General features: G+C 46.4%; 1 protein-coding gene across 1 annotated transcript in view; it reads left to right on the forward strand.

Annotated features, from left to right (window-relative positions):
* Positions 1 to 21,016, forward strand: part of ADD2 (adducin 2) — a 118,569-nt gene that overhangs the window by 78,438 nt on the left and 19,115 nt on the right. The window contains exons 8-15 of the mRNA XM_032179077.2: positions 121 to 264; positions 2,960 to 3,058; positions 7,261 to 7,437; positions 12,042 to 12,299; positions 13,126 to 13,245; positions 14,113 to 14,202; positions 16,173 to 16,320; positions 18,012 to 18,140. Coding sequence (XP_032034968.1) covers positions 121 to 264; positions 2,960 to 3,058; positions 7,261 to 7,437; positions 12,042 to 12,299; positions 13,126 to 13,245; positions 14,113 to 14,202; positions 16,173 to 16,320; positions 18,012 to 18,140 — 1,165 coding nt within the window. The remainder of the gene's footprint in view (positions 1 to 120; positions 265 to 2,959; positions 3,059 to 7,260; positions 7,438 to 12,041; positions 12,300 to 13,125; positions 13,246 to 14,112; positions 14,203 to 16,172; positions 16,321 to 18,011; positions 18,141 to 21,016) is intronic.

The raw sequence follows: 21,016 nt of genomic DNA on the forward strand, positions 1-21,016 counted from the left end.
TCCCCACCCTCACCCCTCACCCTCACCCCTCACTGGGCCCCAGAGTAGAGCTGGACTGTGCTGCTCTGAGGAAAGGGCGGGGAGGGCTGCAGGTGCTAACCATGCCATTGTCTCTCTAAGGTGTCGGCCATGAAGTGGGGCCTCCTGCCTGTCTCCCACAATGCCCTGCTGGTGGGGGACATGGCCTATTATGACTTCAATGGGGAAATGGAGCAGGAAGCTGATCGGATCAACCTGCAGAAGTGCCTTGGACCCACCTGCAAGGTTAGCTTAGCTCTTCTGGGACAATAATCTAGAGTGGCGTTGTCAAAAGCCAACATCACAAAAGTGACATATGTTCATTGGACAATAAGGGAGGGAGAGAGGGGGAAAAAAAAAGAAAGATCTCTCTATCCCACTACCCTGAGATTTTGCTGTGTACCCCAAATATATTGAAATTTATATTTGCAAAACTAGGATCATAAAATAAGTTGTTTTCCCTTAGCAATATATAGTAATTACCTTTGTATGTTATTAAATATTTTCTCTATCACCATTTTAAATTATTAAATTTAATTAAATTATAGCACAACTATTCACAGACTTCATTATGGGAATAGTTGTGCTATAATTTACCTGAATACTCTTCTGTGGTTGAACATTAAAAGGTATTTTTCAGCTGGGTGCAGGGCTCATGCCTGTAATCCCAACACTTTGGGAAGCCAAGGCGGGTGGATCACTTGAGCCCAGGAGTTCAAGACCAGCCTGGGCAACATGGCCAAACCTTGTCTCTACAAAAAATACGAAAATTAGTGAAGCTTGGTGGTATGCACCTGTGGTCCCAGCTACTCAGGAGGCTGAGGTGGGAGGATCGATTGACCCCAGAAGGTGAAGGCTGCAGTGGGCTGTGATCACATTGCTATACTCCAGCTTGGGCAACAGAGTTAGACCTGTCTCAAAAAAAAAAAATTTTTTTTCTTCCTGAGTTTTTTCTTAATAAAAACAACACATTGATGAAACTCCTGTCAGCTAAATCTTTGTGTGAACTTGAGATGAGTTTCTTAGGATAAGTTCCTAGGGCTGCACGGGCTAGAACTCTCACTTCATGTCGCCAAATTGCCCCACACGGTTTGTTCACTCTCCCACCCCATGTCTAGGATATGAGAGTGCCACTTCCCTGCAGTCTCCCCAAACTTCAGTGTTGTCACCTTTGTTTTTCCACCAACTTGCAAGAGAAAAATGGAATCTTATTGTTGCTTGACTGAACTCTTGAGCCCTGTTTTATAACAGCACGTATTTGGGGATGGTTAGCTCAGTATGGCACAGCCACGGAGCCTAGTCTGGGTTGATGGGCGCTTTGCCGCTATCCTGGCAAGGAATGCACTGCCTGAGTCATTTCCCATGAGTCCCTGTCTTCTCATCTCTAACACAGTGAGGTATCCTGCCTCTCTCTCCTGACATCCTCCAGAACATTATTTAGAGTGTGGGGAGAGGGATGAAATGTTCACATCTATGAAGTGCTACAAGAATTTGAAAGATGGGGTATTCGTTGTTTGTAGTACTTTTTGTGGGCCACAGCCACTGTCTCTTTCTGTTTCTCTGGCACTTGAGAGGAAAAAATACCAGCTGTTTTCAACAAGAGAGGATGTGATGTTTAGAGCCACCAGGCTTCAGCCCAGGCTCTGCCTGGAGACAGATCTGACACATGGATCTGTGTCCCAGCTCCCAGGCTGGTGTCATCTGGTTCCAGAGAGTTCTTGAGAGTAAAACCAACGAAGAAAAGTTTCGGAGGGAAGATGCAGTTGAACTTTGGGGAGTTGTGCTCTTGGTACAAATTCAGTTTGGGTTCCCCCACTTTTACTCACCTTTCCCTGACTGAGTCTAAAACATTGCACTAATAGTGAGAACCCCTGGCTTCTAGTTCAGATGCTTCCCCTAATTAGCTGAGAGACTTTCCGTTTTTGGGTTTTGTTTTTTTTTTTTTTTTTGAGACGGAATCTTGCTCTGTCACCGACTGTGGTACAATGGTGTGATCTCAGCTCACTACAGCCTCCACCCCCCAGGTTCAAGTGATCCTCCCACCTCACCCTCCCGAGTAGCTGGGACTACAGGCAGGCACCATCACACCCAGCTAATTTTTAAATTTTTGTATTTTTAGTAGAGACGGGGTTTCACCATGTTGGCCAGGCTGGTCTCGAACTCCTGACCTCAAAGTGATCCGCCCACCTTAGCCTCCCAAAGTGCTGGGATTACAGGCGTGACCCACCACACCTGGCTGAGACCTTTAGTCTTTTCAGGCTTTTATTGTCTTTTCTATAAAACCAGTGAGTTAGATTAGAAGGTCACTGTGGCCTCTTTCTAGAGCTGTGAGATCTCAGAGCTGACAGGGCCTCGTTGAGTTTATGGTGCAGAAACCTAAGGCCCAAAGAGGTGACATGACTCACCTGTTTCTACAGGGCCACCTCTCAGAGAGCCGCCCCCTGGGTTTTGACTCCCATGTCAACTAAGTCACAGGAGCAAGAGATTGCTATTGAGGTGGGAACTCTGTATTGGATAGCAAACAATTTCATTCACTTTAATATACACATCAGTTTTTCAAGCTTCTAAGCTTTCCAAGGCCTAAAAACCCAGGCATTGCCTAAAGAAATTGACCAAGCTGTTTAGTCTCAGTTTTAAAATGCCTTCTTCAATTTCAATTTTTAAAATGCCTAAAAACCCAGGCATTGCCTAAAGAAATTAATCAAGCTATTTAGTCCCAGTTTTAAAATGTCTTTTCAATTTCTTAGGGTAGATGCTTTGAGTTAAAATCCCATGTGGGATAGCTTTGGGATATTTGATTAGAGAACATAAACAAGGAGTTGGGAGAAGGGGCCCTGGGATTGGTTGTGGAAGTTGATCTAAATAAAATGAAAAACCTCTCCCTCTTAAGGGAGGGGTTTAGAGGACTTAAGGTTTTAATTGACTATTTATTTCTCTACAGATCCTGGTGCTAAGAAACCATGGAGTGGTTGCTCTGGGTGACACCGTAGAGGAGGCATTTTACAAGGTCTTCCACCTGCAGGCTGCATGTGAGATACAGGTGAGCAAATTCTCCTGGGAAGTGGGCCCAGGAGTGGGCTCTGACAGGGGCCTGTGGGCAAACTTGGTGACCCTGTTGGCTGTGATTCAGGGGATCTTTTGATCCCAGCCGTCTAAAAGCCTTGCCCTATTTCTCTGCCTTGGCACCATCTTATCCTTCTAAAGTTTCACACTTAGGATTAGTTCTGTGGCTTTGAAAAATGCATCAGCATTGTCTAACAAGCAATAAATACCCACTTCTTGGGGATCAGTGCCCAGTCTGGTGAGCTGCATGGGCTCATCAACTGGACAGTGGGAGAAACTGTAATAAGGCATAGAAATTTTTTACCATGCTCATATGTTACGTGGGGTATACCTGTTGCACCTATGCCCAACAGACACACAGGTAGGTTTTTGTTTGTTTGTTTGTTTGTTTGTTTGTTTGTTTGTTTGTTTTTGAGGGGAGGGGGTAGGTTTGCAAAGGCCAGGAACATGGTCAAGTCCAGCAAGAGAAGCGGAAAGCAGGCCAATCAGAGTGTTGATGTGGCAGCCTTAACAGCCAGGGCAACCCCAAGTGATGTCCAGGAAGCCGTCATGAAATCCCTAACCGGGAAGGGATAGAGAAGACAGGAGTGTCAGTGATCAGGGAACCCCCTAGAGGAGTTGGAGAAGCAGTAGGAAAACAGACAAACCTGTAGTTGTATAGACAACAAGGTGGTGTTGGATAAGCCAAGCACACACTTTTCAATGTGACAAGTTGGTCAGGGGCAGGTAGGGGGCCTTGCACAACCCTGAAAAGACCTTATTAACCAGACCAGGCTGACCAGGCTCCATATTCCCTGCTCTGGGCTGTGTGCCCTTGGGTAGAGGACTTGCCCTGCTTGAGCCTCTGTCTCCTCATCTGTAGACGTGGGGCCCAGCGGGTCGCTGTAAGGACACAAAGAGGGGTGTTGCTGATGCTATTTTTAGGACTCAACTGACATATGGAGGCCCGTTGCTCCTGGATGAGTCAGCTCTTTGCCCAGCCCCTTGGTGTCCTGTCCGCCCTCTCCTGGCTGGCTTAGGCAGAGCAGCACCCAGAGGAAGAGGTCTTTCTCTTGGAGGCACTCTGGGGAGATTGAGATCTGCCTGGAAGCGTTGCTGGTGGAGGCTCTGCAGTGGGACCTTTTCAATTGTTTTAAAAGGATATTTGGTAAGGAAAGCTGTGAAGATAATGATGAAGTATTAGAGGCAGTGGTCAGAACAGGGGCAGGTGGACACAGACCCAGCTGGTGCCTTTCTGATGTGCTGTAGTGCCCCCCACTGCTGCCCAACGAAAGATTCTGGCCCTAAGCTCTGACCAGTGACTGGTGGAAGAATCTGGTGGAGCCTCTGGGATACCGGGAAGCTACTCTCCCTTTCCCACATCTGAACTCTTAAGAGCTCCCTGTCTTCCTTCTGGAGAAGATTCTTCAATAAGAAAATATCTCCTGTAAAAACATCATCTCTGCAAAGGCAGCTCAGCCCTAAAAATGAGTGGAGAGGGATGCCCATGTGTCGCACCACCCCACACGGTGAAGTATGCCTCTCCCAGGATCCAGAACCCCAGAAGCAGTTTCTGGGCAGTTTAAAGGGCAGAGCTGTGGGCTTCTGTACCTGACAGCCCCCTTCCCTCAGCTGCTGTCACTTTCTTTTCAGGATTCGTTTGCTGAGACCTTGTTACAGGACCTCAGGCAATGCAGACAGATAACCCCGGGCAAGCTCCAGTGACCTTTTTTTCCCCCAGCTGGTAGAGCAGAGAGGCTTCTAGAGGTGGGAATAGAGCTGGAAGATGTGGAAGAAAAAAGCAGGAAAGCCTAGAGGAGGTGTGGGTGGATCAGGGCATGAAAGAGCCTGGGTAAGAGTGACTGCAGGTGCCGCTGGGAGCACAGCCCTGGCCAGGTCATTTTTGGGTGAAGCGGCCAGCACTGAAGCTCTGTTTCCATTGTGGGCCAAGTTTTCTTCCTTGGTGACCTTGGCAAACAAGCGAACGTGGCTGTGGTCATGTTAGTAGTTCAAGGCTGAGAGCCTATTTATTTCTCCTGACGATGGTGTTCTCTCTGCTCCCCATCAATTTGGGGTTCCGGGAAACTGGGTCATCCCCCGCTGAGAGAGGCAGCTCCCTGCTCTGCCGACAGGCAGATGGGAAGAAGCTCAGGCAGTTCTTCTCCATCTGCTACCCATCACCATGGAAACTGGGGGAGGAAGAGGGAGGTGGGAGGAGGCAGCTCTCGCAAGGTTGTGGGCAGTCTCTCCTTCTCTTCTTCTCCATTAAATATGGGTCCCCAGGGAATAGCGCTTCTCAAAATTCATTCATTAGAACATTATACGGCACCCCATATGTACCAGGTGCTACACTAAGTGCTTTAGATCTATTACTTTAAAGACTTCTCACAAGGTAGGTACTGCTATTTTCACACAGTTGGTAAGTGGCAGAGCCAGGATTCAAACTTGGGCAGCCTGGTGCCCTTAAACACTACCTGGAGAAGTGCTGCCTCACCAGGGCTGTGAGGGGCAGTGGGAGAAGTCTGTTTATCTTCTGCTAGACACATGGCTTGGACTAGAAGGGCGTAGATAATATTCTTGCTTCCTTCTCTTCACAGGGTGACAGGGGTCAGCTGGGAGGGCTGCCTGGCTGACCTCAGAGAAGTATCACAGGGGCATTTGTTAAATGATGAATTTAACACACTCTAAGGTCTGTCCCCGATCCTCTTGGGTTCATAGACCTGTATTTGTCAGCAGGTTAAATTGGATTTTTTCATTTCCAGCAAAAAATAACTGTCACAAAAATACTGAAAGTTTGCATAATTAAAGCAGTTTCCCATAACAAGCAGGCTAACATGGGATATCATATCTTATTCGGAATGCTAATATAATAATGTGCGGTACAAAACACCTAGTCCACCACCTGGAATATTCATAAGCCATTGTCTCTTTATGTAGCTAGATTTATCATTCAGGAAGCCAAACCCTAACCAATTATATCTGAGTGGTAGATACATGAGGGTAAATAGAATGTACCATTAGATAAGCACAGAATTTAAAAAGTAAGGGGATTTGTTAGATTAATGAGTGTTTTTTAGGATCATTCTAAAATTGCCTGCTGTATACACACACCTCTTGTCCTAATACTCAGAGTCCATTGCCTACAACCACCTGCATTGCCCTCCGCATGGAGCCTTGACAATGAGACAGACACTCTAAGTCCATGAGTGGGAACTCTCACCCCTGCACAGTGCTTGGCTGTACACTATAGGCATTTTATCTGTCTCCTTTCTCTGGGCTTCCTTGACTGACTAACCCCATTGTGGAGAATATATTCTTCCTTTGGACCTGTGAATTCATCCCATGAGGTCACAAATAAATTTCATTGGCTTGGGAGCCAGCCTATTTCTTTCAAATGACTTTTAAAAAATATAGGGGAGGTCAGCCATGGTGGTTCATGCCTGTAATCCCAGCACATTGGGAGGCCAAGGCAGGTAGATTGCTTGAGCCCAGGGGTTCGGACCAGCCTGGCCAACATGGCAGGACCCCCATTTCTACAAAAAATACAAAAATTAGCTGAATGTGGTAGCACACATCTGTAGTCCCAGCTACTCAGGAGGCTGAGGTGGGAGGATAGCTTAAGCCTGGGAGGTTAAGGCTGCAGTGATCCGAGATTGTGCCACTGCCCTCCAGCCTGGGCAACAGAGACACTGTCTCAAAATAAAAATAAAAAAACATAGGAGATATTTCAAACATACAGAAAAACGCAGAGACTAACATAATAGACACCCATACCTACCAATCAGATCAAACATATTCATAACCTCTGGCTTCAAATCTTGAAGAAACAAAATATTACAAACAAGAACTGAAGTCCGCTTTGAAGTCCTTTCCAGTCTCATCTTCCCTCCCTCCCCAGATGTAATCACAATTCTAGGTTAGTCTGTATCCCAGGTAACTTTCAGTCCTCTGTTTTGATTCTTAAGGTTTAACGCTTGCTATTTCCTTCTTTATAACCTCTAAGAACTGGCATCTGAAAATAAACTAATAGCTCTTTTCTTGGAAATGAGCGCATGCCCGTCAAGTATGGGTGGCTCTTTCTCAGTGTGGCCTCTAAGTTCTCCTCTGCGACTTCCCATTCTCTCATCACATACAGGAGCATAGATAAGTGCAGGGTACCCATGTGCACATGGGCTGAGGGCTTTCTGCTCTTTGCTGCAGGTGTCGGCTCTGTCCAGTGCCGGGGGAGTGGAGAACCTCATCCTCCTGGAGCAGGAGAAGCACCGGCCCCACGAGGTGGGCTCCGTGCAGTGGGCCGGGAGCACCTTTGGGCCTATGCAGAAGAGCCGGCTGGGGGAGCATGAGTTTGAGGCCCTCATGAGGATGCTGGACAACCTGGTGAGTCTCCTGCCATTGCCCTTCCAGGCCAGTCCATTGAGGCTTAGCCCCCTGGAACCAGGAAGTACAAGGCATCGGGTGGGCACAAGAATCACCAGCATCACAGTTAGGTTGTTGAAGCCTCATTGATGGGAAATTTGATTTAGAATGTGTGGTTATTCTAATAGTAGTTGAATTTTTGTAAACTGTGGACTTTGCCACCCACAACTAAGTGCTGTGGATATTGTCATATCTGCAGAGTCCTCTATGAAAAGTCGTAGTCCAGGCTGGGTGCAGTGGCTCACACCTTTAATCTCAGCACTTTGGCAGGCCGAGGCAGGAGGATCACGAGGTCAGGAGGTTGAGACCATCCTGGCTAATGCAGTGAAACCCTGTCTCTACTAAAAAAAAAAAAATACAAAAAATTAGCTGGGCGTGGTGGCACACACCTGTAGTCCCAGCTACTTGGGAGGCTGAGGCAGGAGAATTGAACTGGGAGGCAGAGGTTGCAGTGAGCCGACATTGTGCCACTGCACTCTAGTCTGGGTGACAGAGTGAGACTCCGTATCAAAAAAAAAAAAGGTCATAGTCCAGTAAAAACTAGGACACAGAGCCTATCTTATACTGGGGCGTTGCTCATACCTCTTATATAGTTAGTTCTGTCTTTCTGTCCATTTCATGACTTTAATGCAGAAAACACATAATACTACTAATTTCCTTAATCCTAGGCAGCACCTTTGTAACAATATCCTATTGTAATGAATAAATGAACCAATCAGTCGTGTAAGGAATTAAACTAGTATGTGTCTAGGAGTGGGCTGGCTCTTCAAAGGATATAAAAAAAATTTTAAGACATTCTTTCTTCTTCTAAGGGCTAACAATTTAGCTGATAATATGAGATATAAACAGGTGACAATTCAAGAACAAGAGGAAAGCATATGCAATGAGGAGCTAATTGCATAAGAGGCTGTAACTTCTTAGATTGCTCAGAGAAGTGAAAGTTGAAATCTATCTTTATAACATTCCATCTGATTCATTTTTCTCATCCTCATGCTACCGTCTTGGGCCTTCTTTATCATGTCAAGGTTATGGCAATAATTAATACATTTCTCCCTGCCTTCAGTTCCTCCAAATCATCTCTACTTTGTTACTAGGCTGACCATGAGGGCTGCTTTATAATAATGAAAGGTACAATCCACAATGAAAATACAACTCCCATTAACATTTGTATGCTGAGTAATCTATGCCTAAAGAAAGTACCACGACTAAATGGTTTCACACAAGAACTTTTTCCAACCTTTAAGACACAGATAATTCTGTTATTTACGCTCTTTCAGAGAGGAGTGAAAAAAGAATACTAAGCCATAATAATTGTAACATATTTAGACCAATTTTTCTTTGAATGTTGATGAAAAATGCTACATGAAAACTAGCAAATAGTATCAAGCCTAATAGTAGAATAATAATATACAATAACTGGTGGCTCATTCCTAGAATTCAGGGATGGCTTAATAATATCAGTCTATAAATCTTTTAAATGTATTTCATGATATTGAAGCATCAAAGGATAAAAACTTTTGATCTGTCCAGTATGGTGGCTCACACCTGTAATCTCAGCACCTTGGGAGGCTGAGACTGGTGGATCGCTTCAGCCCAGGAGTTCAAGACCAGCCTGGGCAACATAGCAAGACCCTGTCTCTACAAAAAATACAAAACATGGCCAGGCATGGTGGCATGTGCCTATTAAACTTTTAAACAAAACAATTATTCTTGGTCATAGCACTATGATTCTAGAATAATATTGGAATTCAATCCAAGGCAATGAAGCATAAGAGGTATAAATATTATAAAAGAAAGGAAATTATTATTTACAGATAATATGGTTACATGCCTATAAAGTCCAAAAAAAAAACTGAAAAAATATTAAAAATAATGGGAATACTTTTGTAACCACCTGATGGGTTCTTCCTGCCCATTACACAAGCAAAATCAGTTCACAGAGACCATGGCATTACAGTAAAGAAAGAGTTTAATTGATGTGAGTCTGGCCACACCATGCAGGAGACAAACTCAAATCAATCTCACTGAAGCCTCAGAGGTTAGGGATTTTTCAAAGGGGGTTTTTCAAAGATTCCTGGTCTTAAACTCTTGGGATCAAGTGACTCACCTGTCTCAGCCTCCTAAGGTGCTGAAATTACAGGTGTGAGCCACTGTGCCAGGAAGATTCAAAGATAGTTTGGTGGGTAGGGGGCTAAGGTATGGGTGATACTGATTGGTTGGGAATACAATCATAGGAATGTGGAATATGGTCCTCGTGCACTGAGTCTGCCTGTGGGTGGGGCCACAGGACTGACTGAGTCCCAGGTCCATCCAGTTGTCAGAAATGCAAAAGCCTGAAAAGATATCTCCAAAGGCCAATGTTAGGTTCTGCAATAGTGATATTATTTACAGGAATAATTGGGGAAGTTGCAAATCACGTGACCTCTGGAATAATAGCTGGTAATTATTTAACTATGCCTACATCTTAGTAAAATTCAGGCCCTTTCCTGTTCCTAACTTGGTGGTCTTTCATCAGTTTTACAGGGCAGTTTAGTTTTTGGGAAGGGCTATCATCATTTACACTGTACACTAAATTTCTCCTGAAGTTAGCTTGGCTCACATCCAGGAATGAGCAAAGCCAGCCAGCTTGCGAGGCTAGAAGCAAGATAGAGTACTGTCATAATTTTGCAAAGGTGATTTCAGTTTGAGGTGGTCAATTATGCAAATATATACAAAAATCAGTAGTTTTTGTATCTTAACTACTTTGAAAATATAATAATGGGAGAAAATAATCCTATTTGCAAATGGATCACAATCATAAAACACTAAAAAGCAGAATCCATGTTTTTAAAACCATAAAACTTTATTAATAGACATCAGAGAAAACCTGAAGTCAGTGAAGAGCTATAATTTATTCTTGGTTAGAAAGCTTCAATAGGGTAAAGAGGTTACTTCTCCAGAATTAATCAATAAACTTAATGGATTTCTTTCAAAAATGGGGGAAGGTACGAGGACTTGACAAAATATCCTTCCATGTGAAATTCAGGATGGCTAGGGCAATGTTATAAAAAGAAAAGTAATCAGGAATACTAATTCCACCTCATGACAAAGTGTGATAAAGCTTTAGCAACTAAACGGCGTGGCACTAGCAGAATGGATGTGCAAAACAATGCAACAGCTTAGAGAATCCAGAAATAGATCCAAAATATATGAGAATTTAACACAGGAAAAGCAGGCACTTTATAAATCAGTGCGGGAAAGATAGACTACTTGCCATCTGGGAAGGAAAACTAAGGCAGCTTTGCTACTTCATTTATTTCAACAAGATAAATTCCTGGTTTATCAAAATGGTAAACATAAAAAGTGAACTTATAGGGGTATTAAAAAACATAGAGTTATGTTTTTGATGCCCTCGTGTTAGGGAAGACTTATCAAGCACGGCAGAAAAGGCTGCAATCATGACAAATATTGATAGATATGATATTAAACAATTCAAAACTTGTATTTCTATAAGCCACTCCCCCACCATAAACAAGGTAAAAGACAAAGTATGGAAGGAAATATTTTCACCATCTATGATAGTGAAAAAATTAATATTCTTAATTTACAAAGAGCTTACAAATCAATGTGAAAGAGAGAAACATCAATAGAAAAATGGGCTGAGAACATAAACCATTGACAAAGGAAAATAGTTAAGTAGCCATTATATGTGATTGGAAATATCCATTTTACTAGCATCAAACATATATGGACACACATGTATATGCATAGAGATATGACTGGAAAGGCTTTTAGCGGTTGTCTCTGGGGTGAGAGTTTGCATAAAATTCAGTTTTTTCCTTATTTTTTTATTTTGCTTAATTATTCTACATGGATCTGTATTTCCTTTATAATCAGAAAAATACCTTAATGTCATTTTAATTTAAAAATAGAAGACAAGGAGTGCTGAATATTGCTCCAACAGCTGCCAAGGTTCCAGAATGTTTGTTCTGTCCAAGAAGCAGTCAGCTCCAGCTTTGAGGGATGTGGCCTTGCTTAGGAGACAGGAATGTTCTTGAGTCTGATTTCAGGGTTCCTAGAAGGAAATTGTTAAGAAGTTTCAGAGTCAAGGAAGGGAGGGGTGACTGTTAAATCAGCTGGGAAGCTTTTAAAGATCCTGTAGCCTAGGCCACGCTGTGATCTGATTAAATGGGCAACTCTGCATCAGGGCCCAGGCATCAGTGTTTGTGTGAAGCTCCCCCAGTTATTCCAGTGTACAGCCAGGGCTGGGAGCCACTGGACCAGAGGAAATCCGTGGCTCCATTTGGATGAGGAGCTCTGTCTGTCTGGTCCACAAAGGTCTAGGGATTTTCTCAGCCCTGATCAGAGGACTTGTTGGAGTAGAGAAAGAGAGGGGCTGGGGGACCAGGAGGAGGGAACAGTTCTGAAATATACCAGAAGAGTGGAAAGCCTAGATTGTTTAATGGAGATTTGGGTTTACATGAAGAGTCCTTTAAGCAGATGGAAGGAAAGGTGTATGTGCATGTATGTGCAGGTACAGGCCTTTTCTCTCACCCCATAAGTGGTTCTATTTTTGTCCTTTATAGGGCTACAGAACAGGCTACACGTACCGCCACCCCTTTGTTCAAGAGAAAACCAAACACAAAAGTGAGGTGGAGATTCCAGCCACGGTCACAGCCTTCGTGTTTGAGGAGGACGGTGCCCCGGTGCCCGCCCTGCGACAGCATGCCCAGAAGCAGCAGAAGGAGAAGACCCGCTGGCTCAATACGCCCAACACCTACCTGCGGGTCAATGTGGCCGATGAGGTCCAGAGGAGCATGGGCAGCCCCCGACCCAAGACCACGGTAAGGGGGAGCCCAGGACAGACCCGGTCAGAGAGGGGCAGGCTGCATTTGCAGGGTGAAGCATTTTTAAAATGGGAATAGAACAAACCTCTCCTGCCCCAGGTTAGTAGCATCCTCTTTGGGCTTCCTATTGGGCCTCTGAGAACAGCTGCTCAGGCCCACTGAGCCCCTGACCACTTCTTCCTTGCACCTCCGCCTGAGTTTTTGGGTCTAAGGAACAGATTTCTCCAGAGGGCAGTTGGACCAGGCACATGACCCAGAACCAGTTGGTTTGTGCTTCTTTCTCCCACATCCACAGGGGGCTCCTGGGAAATTCAAAGGAGGAGCATTTAACATTGGGACTTAAGATCTGATGCAAGCCCAGGAGGTGGGCTGTACAGCCACTTCTATGAAGTTATATTTTCTCTCCCTGTCCCCACCCACAGGCTCTCAATTTTTCATTAACATAAAAGTAGCCAACAGCCAAATAGAATAGCTCTTCATAAAACAATATGAACCTCTCCAAACTCATATCAAGTTACCTAATACTGAAGCCCAAGTGGTTGCCTGTGTGTCAAAGCTGGTTCCCGAGGTTCTGACCCCAACTCTTGGACGTTCTTTATAGCTGACCTTTGGCCTAAGGGCCTTCATTGGTAACTGGGTCATCTGTTGCCCTTCTCTGCTCCTGGAGACAGACATCAAAGAGGCCTAAGAAGAGAGAGTGTCTATGAGTAGGCTTGCTGACCTTCCACGCAGGCCATTGGGCCCAGATCTCATGGGTGGACCACTGGGGAGGACACATGTGCCTGTTCCCTCACCTCAGCCCCATGGCTTTGTGTTTGTGCAGTGGATGAAGGCTGATGAGGTGGAGAAATCCAGCAGTGGCATGCCAATTCGCATCGAAAACCCAAACCAATTTGTGCCTCTCTATACCGACCCCCAGGAAGTGCTGGAGATGAGGAACAAGGTAAGTGGGGGCTGTTTATCCCACTCTCTCTTCTCCCACACTGGGGGGTCTCAAGTCCCACAAACAGGAGCTGAGTTCCCAGGATGTGCCTTACTAGCTGACATCTCACATGCCTCACAGGAGAGAGAAACTACCATTGACTGACCATGGCCCAGGTGCCGTGCTAAGCGCTGTACTCATGTGGTCCCATAACCCTTTACCTAGAGCATGGCTTGGTTTACACATCAGCTGTCTCTGAAAGTCCTGCCCACAAAATGAGTTTTAATGAATTTTATACCATTTTCCTTTTGGTTTTTATTTGCAATATTTCAAGATCGCTGTGTTTGTTTCCGGACCTTTGCCTGACAGTTCACTTGCATGTATTTTTAATGTTACTTTAAAACTGCAGTTGTAGCAGGCACCTCTAACAGATCAGATCACTCACAGGATAGTGTTGCAGTGTGTGGGCCTGGATACCCTACAGCACTTGTTGAAAGTTTAGATTCCTGGGTCACCCTCCTCTACCTCCCTCCCTCCCTCTCCCCTCGCCCCAGACATTCAGATTCAATGGTGGGGGGTGCCTAGAATCTGTATTTAAAACAAATTCCTCAGGGGCTTCTTAGGATCAACTATGCCTCATTTTACTTTTCATAGTTTATAGCTCCTTCTGGTTTCATGAAAATCTGGTGCTTTACATAAATTGCTAATACACCCTGGAACAGACTTGGAGGCCTCCCCCTTAGAGTGCAGGGATTGCATCAGGATAGGAAACGGGCTCCCACACCGCTGGAGACCTTTCTAGACCCCAGGCACACCAGTATGCCCCCTCCCAAACTCCATGCTGACCCTGAACAGCCAGCTCACTCTCCCTCTCCCCTTTCCACACAGATTCGAGAACAAAACCGACAAGATGTGAAGTCAGCGGGGCCTCAGTCCCAGCTCCTGGCGAGCGTCATTGCCGAGAAGAGCCGAAGCCCGGTACAGCAGAGGCTGCCCCTGACTGGCGGGGAAACGTGTTTGCCTTCGGGGTCTTCTGTGCCTAGGGCTGGGCTGCAGGACCCCTGAGTCCTCATACCCACCTTCCCCTGTGATCTTGGGTGCCGGTGCTCTTGCTGCAAAATGGAGGCCCACCTCACAGGGGTGCTGTGAGGACCAGGGAGGACAATGTCTGATGGCCCCTGTGGGCACTGGGCGGGAGAACAGCAGCCCAGCCTGCCTGCAGGAGTGATGCGGCCGGCTTCCGTACCTCCCGCCATGGAACTCCACTCTGTCCTCCCTTACTACCCCGTGAACTGGGGACTCATAGGCTTGGGGCCGGAGACTCCCAGGTGCCCCAGGTGTGCCCAGCCCTGAGTGTCTCTGACCTCTGTGCCTGGTATGACGTCATCCAGCCAGAGCTCTGGAAAGATGATCATGTACCCATAGAGAAAGGGTATATAGACAGGGTCCATGCTCCTACAGGATGGGAAGGGACAACATTACCCACACAAACCCACATTGAGTTAGAAAGTATTGTCATTGTTTTTGTGCTTGAGATAGAACAGTGTTTTGTTTAGTGCTTAGCAAAAGGGGCGAAGTTCAGAATTCTGGCATGTGTTTGAAATCACTGCTGCTCCTTGCAAGGTAGCAATGGGCATGACATTTTCCTTAGCAGTAAAAATTGGGGAAATACAGGAAATGTTCCTCTCTGCAGGGCAAATTGTGATGATGCAATGATTTCAGGTCAAGACTGCAGCCCACAGGGTGGGTGCCCATTGGCAGGAGAAGTGTGAAAGTTGCATCATCACACCTACCTCCCCCCAACCCCAACTCAGCCAAGATGGGGAACACTGAATATCCCGCAGCGTCAAGGATAGAAATAGCCATGTTCTGGGGGGAGGTGAGAGTTCATTACAATGAGCAAAACTGTTAAAAAAACAAACAAAAATCTCCCCTGCCATTTATACCAAGTGCTCTTCTCGGAGTCCCTCTTCTTGGATTTTTGGTCTTGGATTCTCGGTTGACTCCGTGATTCCCTGCATTAGGCCTACTGTGGCCTCCCTTTTGGAAGGGGCCCAGGGGCCAGAAGACCTGGGAGGCCAGGGCAGGGAGGACTGGCAGGCTCCAGGCTCACCTCCCTTTGGCTTCACTCTCTTTGCTCCTCAGCTTCAGAGCACTCATCCTCAAAGGCCAAGATGAGGATGCTGAATTAGGAAAAAGGGCTGTGGAGTCTGAATTTTAGTTCCTATCTTGGGCTAGAGGGGTCAAAGAATTCCTGAAGCTTATGCGAGGGTCGGCTGGTCAGCTCCCCAGAGCCAGGGGCTCCACAGAGGTGGCAAAACCCAGTGATTTTGCCAGTATCCCTGCAGGGACCTGCGGTGCAGGCAGGTTGAAGATCTGAGACTCAGGAACCTTGGCCCCTTTGTCACTTACGACTGTGTGCGAAACAGGACTAACAGTTTGGACTGAGAGCACTGAAGCTGCTGTGTGTTGTGCATATAACTTAATGCTGTGTGTTGTGGCTTGCACTGCTGTGGGGGCGGGGAGGGCAGTGGTGGGGAATGGCTGGCATGAAGCTTGCTTGAGCCAATGCTATGCTTGCTGGGCTTTGGCTGACTGGCTTTGGGCCACCAACTGTATTTGCATAGTGATGGCTTGGAAGTGTCCATAGAAGGGATTGCAATAAAGGTGTGTCTTCCTTCTGCTCGGGAGCATCCTTTGATTTTATTTCAGGGGCAGACTGTGGACCCCCTATATTCATCCAGCCAGTTACAAAATCTAGGGGTGAGGTAGCAATGGGGAGGAATGAACAATCCCTACCCCAAGGCCCTGAGCTGTTTCCAAGGAGCTGCATGCCACGCTGTCCCTAGCAAGACCGCTTGCAGCCACATGAATCTAAAAGGAAGCTGGGGCCTGCACCCCAACTGCGGCGTTCAGAGAGCGACACACCCTCTGTGGTTAACTTTCAGTCTACAGAGAGCCAGCTGATGTCCAAGGGAGACGAGGATACCAAAGACGATTCAGAGGAGACGGTGCCCAACCCCTTCAGCCAACTCACTGACCAGGAGTTGGAGGAGTACAAGAAAGAGGTGGAGAGGAAGAAACTAGAACTTGATGGTAAATGACCCTGAGGCCCCCCTGCTTCCAAGTCCCCCAGGGTGGAGGGGAGAGCTCAGGACCACCAAGAGAGGACCTTCCTGCCCCATCATCAAAGAACACTTCTACCGTAGTTCCATTAATCACAAAAATGCCCTTCATTGCTCTGTTCCTGACAGTTACTCAGTGCCTTCATGACCTCACTTGACCCTCTTACCGGGCATAAAGGAGTTAATACTTGTAATGTGCTTAGAGACGTGCCTACAAATATGGCTTAGGCCAGTAAACACCAGATCAATTTTAGCTATAATAATGATCATAGTCATCATTATTATTTCCCATCAGGTCTAGTATAAGCCTTTTAAACTGGCAATCAAAACCCTCCACCAGCTGACACTTTATGTCTTTTTCTCACTCTTTTATTTCAGATTCTTTAGTGAAGCCCATCTCTCTGTGTTGACTCCCAAATATTCACTCACAGTAGCTTGTATGCTCTTGTTTCTACCTTTGTCTCTTCCTGGCATGGTTCCCCTTCTTGGCTAGCCTGATCAGTCATCGACACTTCCAGCTTCCTCTCAAACCCCTCTCCAGCTAGGAAGGCCTCCCTGTCACCCTCTCTACTCCACTCAAATTGAGCTGTCCATTCTCTTTGCTTCCCAACCACTTGGGGTCTGAGACACATAATTCAGCTTTTGGTTGTGTCCACTGGGCTAGACTGACACTCCCTCAGGGCAGGGTCTTCTTCCACCATCTCCACTCCTCACCCCAAGTCAGCCACCTTCCTGGACACAAAGCAGGCACTTAAAAAACCCTTGCTGGCTGGGAATGGCCTGTAATCCCAGCACTTTGGGAGGCCAAGGCTGGTGGATCACTTGAGGTCAGGAGTTCGAGACCAGTCTGGCCAACATGGTGAAACCCCGTCTCTACTAAAAATACAAAAATTAGCCAGGCGTGGTGGTGCACGCCTGTAATCTCAGATACTCAGGAGGCTGTGGCAGGAGAATTGCTTGAACCTAGAAGGCGGAGGTTACAGTGAGCTGAGATCACACCACTGCACTCCAGCCTGGGTGACAGAAGGAGACTCCATCTCAAACAACAAGTGCCTTCATGACCTCACTTGACCAAAAAAACCCTTGCTGGCTTGCTTGGAGCTCTGATGTGCCAATTGAAAAGCAAATAGAGGAACATGGCGCTTTTTATCCCTAGGGATTGTTTGGACAGAAAATGTAAATTTGATGAATTAAACAATAGTCACATGCAAAGAAATCATGGGTGTTTTTAAGGGGAGTCAGCAAAAAATAAAATAAGGGGAGTTGGTGGTTGTGGGTCCACCTCTTACCCGTTGATGTGCTCTGTGCTCACGACACAAAGCTCCTGGCTGGTTCTCTTCAGAGACAGGACAGGAACGAGAGCAAGGCTCTGGTCCGGCCATGTGTGAGTTCTGCAGTGTTGCCCTCCACATCTGGAGTAATATATTGGTAGGTGTGTTTTGATGAAGGAAACATGACTCCACCCTCTCCCCTTGGCCTTCCCAGGGAAGTAGCAGAAATCTAAAAAGGTCAGGGGGAGGAGCTAACTTCAGCCAGAAGGTTCATTATCAGCTAGGAGGATTGATGACCAAATAGAAAAAAGTAATTTTTAGAAGGCTTTATTTCCCTGCCCATCTCTTCTCTATTTGACCTCTATCCTGAGGTGTTTTTCTGTTTTTTCAGGAGAGAAAGAAACTGCCCCAGAAGAGCCTGGCTCACCTGCAAAGTCTGCACCTGCTTCTCCAGTGCAGAGCCCAGCGAAGGAAGCAGAGACAAAGAGCCCTTTAGTCTCTCCTTCCAAGTCTTTAGAGGGTGAGTCCAGCTGAGCAGGCTGGGAGGGAGGGAGAGGGGTGCATCTGCAGGCTGGGAAGGTGCCCTGCCTTCCACTCGTGTTGCCCCTAATCTGAAAATCTTTCCCCTCTGCTATTTCTAGGGAATCAGAAATAGGGGTTATCAAGTTTCATGTTGTTTCACTCACAAGCTATAACACTACACCTTGCAGCTTAAACCCAGTATAAGCAATGAAGAATAAGTTACTGGCTGGCCCCCGGCTCCTTGCCCCAACTCAGACATGGCCGGGGCTGTTAGGCCTTTCCAGATGCACTAGCTCCTTTCTCAGACTTTATTGTGTATAGGTGCCACCTGGGGATCTTGTGAAAATGAAGATTCTACTTATTAAGTCTGGGATGTGGCCTGAGATGCTGAATTTCCCAGGTGAGGGTAATGATGTCATACTCAACCTTAACTGCACATTGGAATCGCCTGCGGAGCTTTAACAGTCTTGATTCTTGGATCCCACCCCCAGCTTTTCTGAGTTAAGGAAAACTCAGAAAAGTCTGCAGTCAGGTGGGTTGAGGAGTACAGCCTGGAGTTTTCACATCTCTCCAGGGGAATCTGAAGTGTGGTCCAGGTTGAAAACAGCTTCAATAGAGAGTTACTAGCTTAAAGAACTGAGTTCGAGGCCCAACTGAACTGCTAACTAGTAATAACTGCTAATTTTAGCAAATCAGATAGCATCGCTGAGCCTCAGTTTTGTTGACTGTCAGATGGGGCTACTAATATATTCCCTTTTTATACATGTATAAGGGAAGTGTAGGTGAAAACATACTTTGAAAGAGTAAAAGCAGGACTTAAATAATTTAAGATGCAATTATGGTTATGGTTAATAATATACATAAAGTGGATAAGAATTATAGTACCTGGCCACCTAAATCATAGAAGTATCTTTACTGAGCTTGTGGAATCACTCCAGGGCATGAACACTCCATCCCAGGTCCCCTGGAGACCCCCACCAGACAAAGCCCTCCTACTATCCAGAGGGCAGCAATCTGGTGGCCTATTGGAATCTTCTCCGTCTGGGGTAGAACGGCCACACATGTGGATTCCGATAGAATCCCCCAACCCTGAGCTCCCTCCACAAGCAAACTATTGCCTCATGTGCAGGCCCATCGTTGCCAGAGGAAACCCATCTGCTTGAGGCCAGAGCCCCAAGCGGATGTACCCCGACTGTTGTGTTCATTGTGTCTCACCGTGGTGTTGTCAACCTGTCTCCACAATGTCTTCCTTTCTCTTCCCATTTGTGCCTTCATCAAAGGAGTTTCCTCCGATTCTGAATACTTGTCTCTGTAGTAAGTATAGAGAGGCTGTTTACTAACTCACTGCAACCTTGCATTGGGGGAGGGAGGATTTTTTTTTTTTTCAAAAGAAATAGATTTCTCCCCCACGTTTTTCTTTTGCGACTCACAACTCTGCCTTTGGGAAGTTTTCTGGCTGTAAAATTCATGGCCAATTCCACATGCACTATGCATGGACTAGGCTTCTCTACATGAGATGTGGATATACACATAGGCCACACACATACACAAACACATAGGCACAGAAGCCGAGAAGCTCCCTCAAGTTCCCAAGCTCCCAAACTCCCAAGAGTTTGCAGGCAGTAGGGCCAGCTCTTGGGCACTCACGGCGGTAGAGTGCTTATGGCTCTCAGGAGCTCACTCCTACCCCTCTTCCTAATGCACGGGCACCTTGAAGGAGCCTGTGGCCTCATCTAGGTTTTGGGCTAGAGCCTGAACTGCCTTATAAGGATGCATAGAGGGCCTGGTCTGCTAGGGTCTTCAGGACATGTGTTCCAGGTGCAGGAAGGAAATCCAGGGCTGGAGAGGAGGCTCATGGAGGAGTGGGACAAGGGCCAGGAGGGGCGTGCAATGGGTGGGATAGCTGTTTACCCACTGCCTGACATTTTACACCCTATAGCGAGATTCTTCATTCTTCCCCTGGAGGGGCCCACTGTTGAGTTAGAAGAGTTGTCTTGAAGACACTTCCCGTAACCCACTTCGTGTAACAGACAGAGCTAGGGAGCGTGGCACCTTGGAGCAGACCCTGCATGATGAGGACACAAGCTGCAGTTGGGTGGGGAGCCCGGTGTGAAGACTTGGCCAGGCTGCTCACAGGCTTGCCCAGCTCCTGGGCAAACAGAGCTGACCCACCATGCAAGTCTCTGCTCTTTCACATCTAGCCCACCCATCAGATCAGGGATGGCTTTTTCCAACCATTTGCCACCATGTCCTCAAATCCTCTTATGCTGAGTCGCCTCAGTGTCACTCCTCATCTGTCTACCTGACTCCTACCCCATCAGCCTCTCTGAAGGCTGGCCATCAGAGACAGCCTTTGCATCTGGCCATCTGTGCTATCACCTTCTCTTTAGCTCCTGTCAGACCCTTGTCCCAGCTCACCTTATCCTCTGCTGAACCCTCAGGGCAACTGGCTACGCCTGCAAAGAAATAGCCCTGTATTTGACATCACATGATCAGCTCTGCCACTAACTAATCTAGTCATCTCCAACAAGTCATTTAAAAACACTGCTGGATGGGAATAACATGAATCTTTGCCTTTCCTAACCCACAGCATGTTGTCAGGATGAAATGAGCTACCGAATATAAAAGCACTTTGTAATATGCTTTATGTAAGTTAGTCCTTTTTGTCTACCATGTTCTCCAAACTGTAAGAGCTAATACAGCACTTGATGTTTTAAGCCACTAAGTTTTAGGGTGGTTTGTGATGCAGCAATAATATTTGATTTAAGTCATGGTATAGAATAAGAACTAGTATTAACAGAAATTAGTTCTTTTGTGGGTTGACTGGGGTTGATGGGGCTTAGCTGGATGATTTCTGATTGATGTGATATCTGC

This window comes from Hylobates moloch, unplaced genomic scaffold, assembly GCF_009828535.3.
Source record: "Hylobates moloch isolate HMO894 unplaced genomic scaffold, HMol_V3 SCAFFOLD_15, whole genome shotgun sequence".
In the NCBI taxonomy this organism is placed as follows: domain Eukaryota; kingdom Metazoa; phylum Chordata; class Mammalia; order Primates; family Hylobatidae; genus Hylobates; species Hylobates moloch.